At 40.8% G+C, this 13,196-nt stretch overlaps 1 protein-coding gene across 2 annotated transcripts; it reads right to left on the reverse strand.

Annotated features, from left to right (window-relative positions):
- Positions 1-797: 797 nt before the first annotated feature.
- On the reverse strand, positions 798-11,176 carry sltm (SAFB-like, transcription modulator). Of its 2 annotated transcripts, none has more exons than XM_068730280.1 (20): positions 11,021-11,176; positions 9,672-9,744; positions 9,507-9,562; positions 9,094-9,121; positions 7,049-7,784; positions 6,425-6,468; positions 6,205-6,317; positions 5,936-6,085; positions 5,698-5,810; positions 5,458-5,618; positions 5,263-5,363; positions 5,094-5,156; positions 4,832-4,977; positions 4,541-4,721; positions 3,877-4,001; positions 3,347-3,520; positions 2,838-3,149; positions 2,582-2,738; positions 1,620-1,774; positions 798-1,526 (listed from the first exon to the last, which is right to left on the reverse strand). In XM_068730280.1, the coding sequence occupies exons 1-20, from the start codon at positions 11,153-11,155 to the stop codon at positions 1,415-1,417; spliced, it is 3,135 nt and encodes a 1,044-aa protein (XP_068586381.1). In that variant the 5' UTR covers positions 11,156-11,176; the 3' UTR covers positions 798-1,414. The 2 variants fall into 2 exon arrangements, with proteins under 2 accessions (XP_068586381.1, XP_068586380.1); XM_068730279.1 differs by having other exon boundaries at positions 9,657-9,744.
- Positions 11,177-13,196: the final 2,020 nt, after the last annotated feature.

Below are 13,196 nucleotides of genomic sequence, written 5' to 3' on the forward strand. Positions count from 1 at the left end.
ACGAGGGACATTCAACCTGATTAGAAGTACCAGGATAATAAAAGACTAAGATCAACAGTTGCCTTGTCGTTTGTAATGAGATCTCATCACTTTGAGGACAACCTGATATCTTTGATCAGATGAATCCTCCAAGAAATGTATGAAGCACAAACTTCGATTGGGTGGTCAAATCACATCAGAACATTTTTACTACGGACTAATCCGGCCATGACCGGAGGGGAGACAATGAGCAAAAGTCATTCTGCTCATCAGTTTTCTTTAATTTAATCAAGCTTTATTAAACACTTCTGACAGGTGTGTATGTAAATTATGTGTGATAATCCATGCAGTGCACACCTGGATGTGTTGGTCCAACCATAAAAAGGACAAAACAATTCGGAAATGGAAAACTACAACTGAAATGGGTGGAAAAAGAGATATGGAGCTTTACGGTGATGGTTTAGTCACAGCTGACAATGTCTGCTCCACTAAAGGGTCAACCTTTTGTAGTTTCAATCAAAATGCAGATTTCATACGGTTCGCTGAAACTTTCTGCTGCCAAAGTACTTCCCGCTTGTATCGCAAGGTTACATTTTGTATACATTGTATGTCCCAACATCATGTGATTTACAAAATCATATCCTCTTCAAATTCAGACTGCAGGCTGTGAACTGACTGAGAAAACCAAACTGTCAGAAATCGAGACATTTAACTGCCAGGTGTAATTGAAATTGCAGAATTCATGGAATAACAATGAGCAAATCTAATAAAGTGTGATGGTCCTTTCAAGGCCTCCAACGCCATTGAATGTTCTGCAGTAACATTTGAATGTCAAATTTTATTATTTCACACAGGCCTGTATGTAACTCAACTCATGGCCTAGAAGAGTTTTGTTACAATGCAGGCTAGTTTACAGTTTGACATCGCAAAACCAACTACTTTTTACATAACAGGACATCCACACAAAGCATGACTTTCCAAACAAACAAAAAAAATAAAAATTCTTCTATGTCATCTGTTTCCTCACAGAGAAAAAATCCAAATGAGTGAATGAACCCTGACATTTAATGCACTCCAATACACTAAAATAAGAAATATTACACAGGATTACCGAGTGTGACACTATGCTATTGAAAATATACATACAACACTCAGAGGAGAAGCTCAGAACATCACTTGAAAACTTGTTACAAAGACCTGGGGCTGTACAATATCTTCCAAAATGTTAAGCAAATTGTACGCAGAGGGCAGTTTAATGGTAACAGCGGAACAGTCAGGAAAACCTTACATCAAGGTAAACACTTGTCTATACAAAATAAAATAGTGTTATCAACCTCATGGCTACAAACAAAAACACTTGATATTCTAAAAAGTAAAGAGTTCAGAAAAGTCTTTAAATTTGTTGGTGCTTTAAAGTGGCAGAATTTGGATGCAGCTAAAACTGCCGTGGCGTTCCTTTGAAGGGCTTGAATCCTCCCACGTTGCCACCACTGGGGATGGAGTTGTTGGTGATCTGTACAATACGGTTCATTCCAGACGAAGAGTGACTGCACAAAAAGAAACAAAGCCCAAATGTCAGACGGCTGAGAAAAAGGGGTCATGCTATTCAGTTTCGTCATCACTTTGTAAGTTTAGCATACCTCGAAGGAGCCATCATGCTGCCCCGGCTGTCTCCCATTCTGCGATTATCAGGGAAGCCCCCCCCCTGGGAGCTTGATCCACCGTGCCACTCCTTCCTCAGACCCTGGTCCCGGCTGTGACGCTCCACCACGACCTGGCGGCCAGAGCTGAATGGCTGCAGAGACAGAACATTGGCATCTGACTCCAATTCACTTCTATGAATTGTTAAATGCATGCGAGACCTACAGCGAAATAAACTTTGTTGTTCAAATTTAAAGCGTATATGTATGCGACTTAATTTACAGGACTGGACCCCCATTTCATCAATAACACAATTTTTATGCAACAATTTCCACAAAAACAATGTATGGACTGATACAAAAAATAATCCCTCTTGATCATCACTTACAACCCACTATAAGTGTGTGGTGGTGTCTGTATCTATAGAGACCCTGTCCTCTGCCTGTATTCTCTTTTCTTATTATTTAGCTGTTTTCAGGACACTTCTGGGAATCAGCAAAGAGGATTTGGACCACAGTGTAACCCCCAGCCAATGAGCAGGGTGTGCAGCCCCTTCTTATTCCCCGGTCAAACACCCTCCGCATAACGAAGCACAAAGTATACAGCATTCTTACGCCTCTGATACAAAGCGGATAACAGGTTGTTACATTGCTACCCACAATACGACTACTGCATATCATACCTGTCAATATCTTGTACCATTAGTACAGGAGACCTAAGAAAAGCGAAATGGCCTTCTTTGTAGTATCCCTAGACGTGTAAATAGTGTTTGTATCAGAGAACTATTTGTGACACGTGATCGCATGTGCCAAGTTACAAAAATTCAGACGTGCCAGACCAAGCGGCGCAACCACTTGTGGACACGCAGGCCGTGATAACGTCATTTTCTGGCGTGCGCGCGCCTCGTGCCGGCTTCACTACAGCGAGTATAAGCTAAGTTTTAGTCTGAAGGTAAACTGACCTGATTACTCATCACCATGGGTCTCCCTCCATCTCGATCATTAAAGCTGCTCCTCCCACGGTTGGCCGAGGTGCCTCCTCTGAGTACTGGGCCTGGACCATCTCTGCCCGATCGCTCTGCACGCATGCGCATGGGTCCTCTGGTCAACCCAGCATTACTGCAGGCGAGAGATTTAAAAGAAATTAGCTTTCACCGTTTGTTGGGGGGGCAAAAAAAGACAACTGATGATGCTCAAAAACGGCATTGTATTTTTCACCGTATGTCTCCCTTGTTGGAGTTCATGCCACCATCGTTCTTCCATCCATGCCCTCCATCCCTGGGTGAGCGGTTGTGCGACATGCCAGGCATCGCAGCTCTGGCTCCCATTGGGCGATCATGCATGGGCACAGGCCGCCTCTCATCTCGGTCCCTGCGGTCGGTGTCCCGGAGTTCGGTGCGTGGAGGAGGAGGTGGCTCAGCTCTGCGAACCGTTTCAAAGCTCTTCGGGTAGCGCTCAAAGCCAGAGCTCTCTCTGTGAGGAGCAGGGCGACTCTTCTTTACCTCGGGCTCACCGTCAAACCGGTTACGTCTGGCAACAAAAGACCAACATGGGATTAGTCACATCACAATTAAACAAATATTGTCATAATTAGCATAAAAATTCTTGAGTTAAGGCCAAAAACGTATTTTGTAAGTTCAAAGTGATGTTTCACCAAGTGGCATAACACCTTGAGGCGGTAATTCTAGTTTTTAAATTCTCGATTCCTATCGCTTCATCACGTGTACCTGTCGTACGTGTTGGGCTGCTCGGCAGCAGCCTCTGGAAAGCGACCCCTCTCTCTGGGAGTGAAGTTTGAAAAGCGGTTCTGCTGTCGGTTGTAGTTGGAGCCTTGGTTCAAGCGGACATCAGACTCGGACTGCATCTTCTTGTTGCCGTTCCAATAAGAATCGTCCCTCCGGCTGAAACATTAAATATAGCATCACTCATTCAGAGCGTATCTACTGCCTCTACACAGGGAGAGGGACTTCATTCTCTACTCGGGTAGACGTATTCCACCACGTAGCAAATTGTTGTTTGCTGCTTTATTAATACTTTGAACATGGTATAGAGAACCTTTAACCACAACCTTTGGGTTTGCTTAAATGTAAATTTCTCATAGTAAAACCTCCATCACTGCCATTGAGCAGCAAAACAAATCCATTAGGCTACAATAAATGGGAAGAACTACAATAGCTTTTTTCATAGGAAACAACTTGGGTCATAGTCACACCACCATGAAACTGCTGAGGGTAAAACATTTAAATCTTGTACATACCTGTGTTCCACCTCACGGCCCCTTTTGAGGTTGTTTCTCTTTTCTTGCTCATAACGGAGCTGCTCTTGCTGCCTTCGCAGCTCCTCCCGTTCACGAGCCATACGCTCTGCCTCTTTACGGCGTTCCTGAAAGAGGTCATAAAAAACAACTTGCACTAATTAAATTTACTGAGAAACCTGGATATCATTATACAATTACAAGCAATAGGAATATCAGTCTGAGTGGCTTTAACAACTTTCTAAAAACAATTTGGATGCACTTAAAAACAAGCCATCTAATATCAAGCCAACTTATTCTTGCTAATGCACACAGCTGTCCATCCCTTTGTCCTTCTGCATACCTGAAATCCTGGACTGCCACTGTTTGACACAATCAGTAATTCCTGAGATGTTCTGAATTTTTTAAAACCAGAGTTACATTTAATTTGTTACATGTACTCATGTACATTTTGAGTAAATTGTACTTATAGTATTATTGCAACATATTTTTTACCTACTTGAATAGATTTGTAGAGAAAACTAATTTACTCCTTTACATCTGGATACATTCATCGCACTATTTCCATTGATTATTTCATGCATTAATGAAGCCACGTAGTCTGCTGCTGCAGCAGCAGCCCCGCCCCCCCATGACTGTTGAAGGCAGCATGGCTGGCTCTCTGTACCTGCTCTATACGGATTCTCTCCCTCTCAAGCCTCTCCCTCTCCAAGCGCTCCCTCTCCAGTTTTTGTCTTTCCATCTCAAGTCTCTGGCGTTCCCGGAGCAGGTTCTCCCGTTCTTCACGCTCTCGTAACAGACGGATGCGCTCACGCTCCCTGCGTTCTTGTTCGGCAATTTCACGCCGCCTAATAAAACAAACAAGAGAATTCCCTCCACTTATAACTTTAAGACAATATATAAAAAAAAAAATTACACATACATACATACATACATACATACATATATAGCAGACTACCTGCGCAACTCTACGGCTCTACGAACGCGATCAATTCGAGCCACCCTTTCACGCATCCTTTGCTCCTTCATCTTTTCAAACGGCAGGATGTCATGTTCTTCCCCCTTGTTCATAAAAGGTCGCGGTTTGAATCTCATCATCTCCAACTGGAAAAGGGAAAATAGGAATGAAAGTTTAAAAAAAAAAAAAAAAAAAACAATACACAGTTTAGCATGTTAAAAGCTGATACTATACAAAGCTGTGTTCATCATGAGTTTTGTACCTCTTCAGGAGGAATCAACCATTTTGGCCTCCTTTGAATGTTCATGTGGGCTGGGACAAAAGGCTGGGAAAGAAAGCATCAAACAGAGTTTAATTTAACATTCTCTGGTGGCAAATAAAAAAATATGCCTTGAAATATAATTCAATCAAAGACAAACAAAAGGTCTTACTTTATCAAAATACCTTCCCCTTCTAAAAGGTCTCATTTTGCCAAAGTTATTGTCTCCTTTGGGATGATGTAAAACAACCATCTTGCCTGGGCTCTTCATCCCTAGAGAGAGAGGAAAAAAAAAAGGAATAGTCAGGGACAACAGACATACTTACATACGTATGATCTAAATCTGAGATGTGTGAATAAAACATACGTCCATGCTTTCGGTCATCTTTCTTCAAAGAATCTTGCCCCAAGTTAGATGAAACAGACTCAGATTTTCCACTTCTTGCGTCCTGTTTCTTGGACAAATCTTTGTCCTTTTCTGAGAGTTTATCAAACTTCTTATCCTCTTTTTTGTAAGATGGCGGTGCTCTAAACATAAGGAGAACCAAATGTTAAATGTGCTTCCACTCCACATAGAATTAAGTTTACATCTTTTTCTGTCACCCACTTGTTGGTCAGTTTTATCCCTGTAGAACTGCGCTTATCACTGGATTTGGTGGAACTTGCTTTGTCCTCAGCTTCCTTCTTTGAGCCCTCTTTTTTGAACGGATCATTTTTGGCCTGAAAAACAGCAGCAGGGAAATACAAATGACACAGGGACACATTTTTTTCATGAATAAAACAGATTGCATTAGACCAATCGATCTCAAAAAACATTTTGACTCGACATCCCCTTCCTAACTCACCCTTTCAACATATATCTGCTGTCCGTGGAGCTCTGTACAGTCGAGGTGGGAGACGCACCGTGTCACCTCTGTACTGGAAGACATGGTCACCAAGCCGTAGCACTTTGAACCAGGACTGCGAGCATTTGTAACCACCTTGGCACTCAAAACCTGTTGGCAACAAATTTAAAAAAAAAAAAATTCTATGACACTGGACATGTAGCAAAAGTGATAGTTTCAGATATATTCAAAATAAGCAACAACTAATTCCCAAAAACGATGTTAATTACCTTTCCATATTTTCCAAACAGGTTCTTCAGGACAGCTGCTTTGGTGTTTGAAGACAGGCCGCTCACCCATATGTTACGAGAAGAGCTGCTGTTGCTGCTACAGCTGACAACTCCTGATGAAGAGATTTTCCAAAACACATTCGGCAGTCATTGGTATGAAAAATATTGCATCAAGTTAAATTAAATTAGTTTGGGTTTTATATTTCTACATAATTCTTACCCTTTTCATCTTTTGCAGCTTTTCCATCTCTGTCTCTTGAAGCACTACAAAGCAAATGTTGTAACAACAAACGTAAAATGAGTGAATGTAACTACATCCAGATGTTAAGAGATAGGCATACAGCTAGAGGAATAGAAACACCATATTTTGCACTGTTCAGAAAGAAAAGAAAAATCCTGTGGGCAAGGCGTGGCTCTGAACCAATGTCTCAAAGGCTTCATTGCTTTTCCAGTGGTGAGATGGGTCAGGTTGACAGCCAATTTATTCCCTGGACCAATGAAATCTTCGGAGGTTTGTTCAACTTCACAGCGAATCATTTGACCAAAAAGAAGAAGAAAAAAAACACTGCCATCTCGGGTACTAATGCTCTTTTACAATGCCTTTTGTAGAAACTGGAAATGGCTTTAAAACTGCTGCAAAGGCCAAAGTAACAAAATAAGAGATGTTTTCTCAGCTCCTGGTTAATACCAACATTTAACCAACTTCAGAAAAACAAATCAGTAGTAATTGGCAGGATTAGGTACACCAGTGAACATTTCCCTTAAGGCAGAAAAATCTTGAGGCTACCCACAATGTTGCGTTCTTAGTGAGCTGGACTTGAATAACTGACATAGAAAGACAAACCTCTTTGCTTGACCTGATGCCCCAGTAGTGGAGGGGCCTTTCTTCCCAGAATCCTTTTCTTTGTCTCCCATTTCAGCTTTCTTCAGGACCTCTCTGCCATCTTTCTTCGTGGGATCACTCCTGGACCCATCGTCTCTCTTACCATCTTTGTGGCCCTCGCTCTCTTCCACCGTCATGTCATCATCTTGGACCGTCTCAGCAGAGGCCCCTGGCTCATCAGTGCCCTTCTCGGCCTCTGGATCTGGAAGTTTCACATGTTTACCTGTTTCCAGGAGGTCATCACCATCAACATCTAGGGTGATGGCATCATCATTTGGAATTGAGACGGAGAGGTGATCGTCCTCAGCTTCTTTAGAGGAATTCATGGCTTCAGCATCCATCTCAGCCAGTTTGGTCTCCAGCTCTGGCTCCGCCTCCCCATCCATGTCTGGGTCAGCGTCCTCATCCACCTCTGGGTCGGCGTCCTCATCCACCTCTGGGTCGGCGTCCTCATCCACCTCCTCTGGGTCGGCCTCAGACTCGGCATCCACCTCTGGGTTGGCGTCCTCATCCATCTCTGGGTCGGCCTCAGACTCAGCATCCACCTCTGGCTCAGGCTCTGAATCTGCCTCAGCTGCCACAGCTTCTGAGTCTGGTTCAGCCTCAGCCAGTACCTCAGCCTCAGGCTGAGTAAGGCTGTCCTCACAGGGTGCAGGCTTAGACTTTTCACGAGTACCATCATCTGTATCAGTTACATCTGAGGGATTTAACAAGGATAAACATGGCAAAACACAATTTTTAGCATGGACATGTCGCATGTTACTTGACCTAAAAGTAGAATAGAAAGCACATTTAGTGTTAATGGTCATCGAGGGCGTAGACACCACAGGAAGACACAAAACACACATTCTTCACTGAAAACGGGGGATGATTCAGTGCTCTTCATTTCTTGACACACGTTAAGTTCTTGAGTCATAATTCATACTAAAACGTGCAATTCCAGATGCTTCCTACAATGTGTGGCAGTTCTCCAGGGAGGAATATTGTGGCAAAGTTAAAATGAGGTAGAGGAAGTCATCAGTTCATCCTTCAGGGTTTCTTCCATTGCGCAAAAAACATCCGCAGCTGATCAGTCCATGTAAAGACATTTAAATATCTTCAATAATCAACATCAGTGTGTCATCAGTAGGTTTTCAGAGCACTTGGAAATCTTTCATCATCAAAACCAAGGAATGGTCTGTCCCTTTAGTCACAACAGTCTGTCCTTCCAGTCCCAACCCATGGTGTACGTCATATCTCTTCACTGCACATATCATGCAGAGGCTGCAGCCACCTGGCAGGAATATGTGCAATTTGGATGGATGTTGCCTGCAATGTATGAAGTCTTCTGATCTTTCAGTTGCCCTCCTGACTCGAGGCGTCAGCATCTTGACAAAGTGGAGGAGTCTCGTGGTCCTTGAGCTACCCAAATCCTAGCTTCATTCACAGGCCATCTCACCTGACAAACCCTGTAACAAGGTGTCCAATTCCTGAGGCGAGGGTAGCGAAGAATTCAGACCTGCCAACTGCACCTGTCGTTGGTCTGTCCACCACTACTGTCGATCAAAATGTCAACGGGAAAGTGCGATGATCCTTGAGTTCTACGAGTTGTTGCTTCTTCCAATTCATTGGACATAATACAATGTCAGCTTGTTTGTGAACCATGCCTCTTAAGTTTCCCTGGGGAATGTGGGAAGTTGAATTCCATAGGTCATGGAAATCCACAGCAGCAATAAATATTGAGTAATCCACGAAAAATGGGTACCTGAGTCAAGGCAACTCACATCTAATAAGTCATGTGCGTACCAATTACAAAAAAATGGAGAAATGTATAATTAAGCATTTCCTTGATTCTCTTTCTTAGCACACTGTGACCTATATAGTGCAGTAGCTAGTAGAAGCATGAAATACCACTAGATGTTGGTTTACATTCAACCAGGAGGTCTTGTCATCAAAAATGTAAGCTGTAAAGAAGAAACAACCTCATGTTAGCTTTGGGAATCAGCTCGCCATCATATCATACATACCTTTTTCAGATTCATATTCTTCAGTTTCCTAGAAAAGAAAAAAAAAGTAAGCTAACAAATATGTAGTTACAGCAACAAAAGGGTTGTTATAACCATGTTAACCGACTTTCCAAAGGTTCTCATTTTTATCCAAACGCTGACTTAACATATATCTATACACACACAGTCATTTCAAACTGCTGACAAATACATTGGCTAAGTTACTCCCCCAATAATTTACAGAATCACGTGGAGGAAGTTTCAGCCAGTGTGAATTGAGTTCATGGTTTTGCATTTAGTTAGTGTTAAATACATCTCAGCATGTTAAGTGTTAGAAGTATCTTAACTGTTCAGGGTTGAAAAGAAAATGAAAATCGGTTCATCTCTACAGAACAGCAACAGAGAAACATTTAAGAGAAATCTATGCCGGTCACCTTAGACAGCACATCTTCCTCCCCCGTTGTGTCCGCATCAGAATCCACTTTTTTCCCTGATGGGTAAAATGTGTAAAGAAAATGAATAAATACAACATATAGTGTTGCTTAGCCATCCTATACCATCGATTAAATCAAAAGCAAGATTACCTTTAACTTTCCCACCTTTCCGATTTGATGAGTCAGTTGAAAGCTGGATTTGAATATTTTCTGTGTCACCATCTTCATCCTCAAGAGCCTTAAAAAAATAATAAAACGTTTCAACTTTTCTTCACCCAAGACACAATCTCCTTGTTGTTCATGCTGGTTTTATACATCACCAATTGTCTAGTCAAATGCAAACTCATCTGCCAGAAGACATAATAAACTGAGCTAGATATGGTCAAAATGAAAATAGTTTTAACTTTGGTCAAGTTTTTCTTGTTCATTCATCACATCAGTCTTGTGAAGAGAAGTGATGACCAATAAAAAAAAAAAACGGCACCACTCAACATTGTATTGTTTCTGCCTTCTTATAAAGGCAGAAATTAACTTTGAGGTGTATTCCAATCAAAAAATTTGAGGTTTTCTGATAGTGAATACAACACATCAGCACATTTTAAAGCTTCAATCTGCCACACCTGTGACCTTAAACTGATGAAATCTAAACCAAAACAATTTAGACTAAATGGGGGGGATTTGATACTAACAATTCAATGACTTGTTATCCAACCCAAACGCTATTTAAACTTAATTGTGAATTTTACAATACCTCAAATTCAACTTATAACATTTTAGCCAAGTCCTACAATTTCAGACTAATCTATACAATATGATTTTAACCCCAAAAATGTGTTCAATCTAAACTGTCAACGACACCCCTTCATCTGTTCATCAAGACAGTCCATTTCATCAATCAAATAATGTCATCCTATAAATATTGAAATAATTTAGTCATGAGCCAGATTTAACAAAACACCACTTAATCGTGATCAATCTAACACATTATAGTCAAACAACAACGTTATTTATAACGCGCATGTGCACACAGTCCTCCACGCAGTCAACAATAAACGTTTATGACGTTTCAGTTTTAAAAGATGAAGTCTATCACGTGCAATCTGTTAATGTAAAATGAACATGACTAAAAACTTGACATCGTAGCGCCGAGAGGATATATATGTTAACACGTTGTCTTCGAGGCAGACAGACTACACGGGCCTTCTTCACTTTACAGCTAACCTTACAGCATCACCTGCTCTCACTATTCATTCAAGCGCGAGTAACGTTAGCTAACATTTCCCTTTTCGACAGGTATGTGTGTGCATGGAGCTGTTTACCCAGGCTGTAGTCACATTGACAAACTAAACTAGTCCGCGGGCATTTCAACTTTTTAAGCGGTTAACCTGACACAATAACCTAACGTTAGCAGGAAATAGGTCAACAACGTTAGCTAACTTTAGCTTTAGCAGCTCTGTATCGCATTGCCCAGTCACCCATCTTTGGAGAGATTAGCTTCTTTTTTTTCTGGTTACCTGTCTCAATCTTGCAAGTAGAACGCTCTTTATACCGGAAGTGTCCAAATTCCTTCTTTTGAGCTCCGATTTTAAATCAACAACTCTTAAATCTGATATTTTCTTTGACTCAGTGGAAATGGCACCCGTCGCCATTTTACCTCCCCTACAACGAACCGTGCGCGAGCGCAGACAGTTTGCCCTGCTTCTTCTTCGTTTCTCTGTTTTTATACTCATTGAATGCCACAACCCCACCTACTGTAGTGGGGGAGCAAGTGAACGAGTTAAAATATTGAAAACATACTGTATTTCAGGGACAAAATAGTCTACATTTAATTCAACCACGTGTTCATTCCTCAATTTAGTGAAAAATAAAACAAGGGGAAACTGTATTCTTGACAGAGAATGCTGAATCGCAGCTTGTATTCAACAAAGTTTCACAAACAGGTGGTTAATTAAAGCCTTTTCATTACAACAGATGGAGGAGTGAGAAACTTTAGAACCATTGTAAAAAAACAGATATGCAGGCCATGTTATTTATGAAACGTAATCTTGACCAGATTAGGCCAAATGCAAATGCAGAGTTTTCTCCTCATAATCAGTCCATAAATTAATGCACATCTGTACCCAGCTGTTGATTTTACACAGACTATATTTAGCTGCCTCTCATGTTGATCTCGAAAGACATATAGACTCTCCTCTAGACTGAATCCTAAACTTGACCAGTCTCAGATAGCCTACTTGTAGGATGTAAATCTACTCTGACAAACTAGTATCCTGAATATGCAATATCGTGCTTTGTGTTGCCCTGCACCTGCACTTTGTCAATCATGTGCTTTATAAATGTGCTCTTGTCCTTATAGGCTAACCAAGCTACTTCAACATTTGTGTGTGTAGGCCTAAATTTACTTGATTAAACCGACACTCCTATAGACAGAATTGCTTCCCTCTTCCTTTATCATTTGACTTCAACAGAACACCAGCAGTTTACTTTCCTTTCTTCTGTTGAGACAGAATCAGGCTCCTTCAATCTTCTTCGGCTCCATCTTAGATGTGAAATCTGCATCATGTCTCTGGTCAAGAGTGACGCAGACGCCAGGTCAGTAATGGAATCAATCATGTCTGTAATCGAATAATAAAATGCCATTACTCTCTGGATAATTTAAAAGATGTTGCAGCAGATATGCCCCAATTATTCATCATAATAGTGATGCTATTTTGACGACACTAAAAGACATGCTGAGACAGAGACACAAATCCATTTTAATTCCATGACTTAATAAATCTCACATGCACAACCAACACTGTAATGTTTCACCCTAAATCTTGACCTCTCACTGAAACATAATCATACTAAAACTTTATATTTTACAGAAATAATTATATCTGCATGTTTATTATGTGTGATCAGGTTTATCTGATCTGCCAATTGATTGTCATCTTTTCTCTATATTTCAATTCAAGTAAAAGTCAGCACCCACGTATGCATACAGGAGACAGCACAAGATAATTATTGTGATAGGAAATGTGTTCATTCATTCACATTCATATTATGTTTATTTTCTGACATTTCTCTAATCGTTACCCTTTACTCACAAAATACTGCACAATTTTACCTCTTCCTTCATTCTAAAATTATTCAAATTAAATTATCTGTGAAGGGACAACCCCTCTCTGATTGAACTGCTCACAATTTAAGGGTTCACATGTAGCTGTGGCTTCACTGACATATGTTGTAAAGACACCATGTTTCTCTGTAAACACAACTCATTACTTAATAATTACTTAATAATTAGGGTTTATTGTAAATGAAAAAAACAGTGTTAATGACGTGTATGTGGTCTGGGTTATTCATGTACTTATTTCTGCATTGTGGGAATATTCGTGGTAATGAAAAAAGTCAGTGTATGTGAGTGAGTGAGTTAAGTGATTTGTTATATATATATATAACCAACCCTTGGTGGGATTAGTTGCTTCTCAATGACAACTAAAAATCTGTTGAGACTGCACCATGGCCCATAAAAACCCGTTCTCTGTCTTTTGTTATCTCTAAATGTTGCACTTGAAGCAGTTCAGCTGAAGTTGACGATTGAAATCTTTGAATCATAGAAAGTGTCTGTGGATAAAAGATAAATGTATAATGTGTTATTTGTCGGGCATATTTAATTAGATATTGTGCCTTTCGTTTTCCGGATCA

Source organism: Cebidichthys violaceus, unplaced genomic scaffold (genome assembly GCF_023349555.1).
Source record: "Cebidichthys violaceus isolate CVI_PGR_0920_01 unplaced genomic scaffold, fCebVio1.0.p SCAF_5, whole genome shotgun sequence".
In the NCBI taxonomy this organism is placed as follows: Eukaryota; Metazoa; Chordata; class Actinopteri; order Perciformes; family Stichaeidae; genus Cebidichthys; species Cebidichthys violaceus.

Excerpts from the sequence above, each read along its gene's own strand:
- sltm (XM_068730279.1), bottom strand. The coding sequence starts at position 11,155 with ATGGCGACGGGTGCCATTTCCACTGAGTCAAAGAAAATATCAGATTTA. Across the intron at positions 5,364-5,457 it reads AGATGACCGAAAGCATGGAC|GGATGAAGAGCCCAGGCAAG; the intron begins GTATGTTTTATT and ends CTCTCTCTCTAG. Across the intron at positions 1,775-2,581 it reads CCATGGTGATGAGTAATCAG|CCATTCAGCTCTGGCCGCCA; the intron begins GTCAGTTTACCT and ends CTGTCTCTGCAG.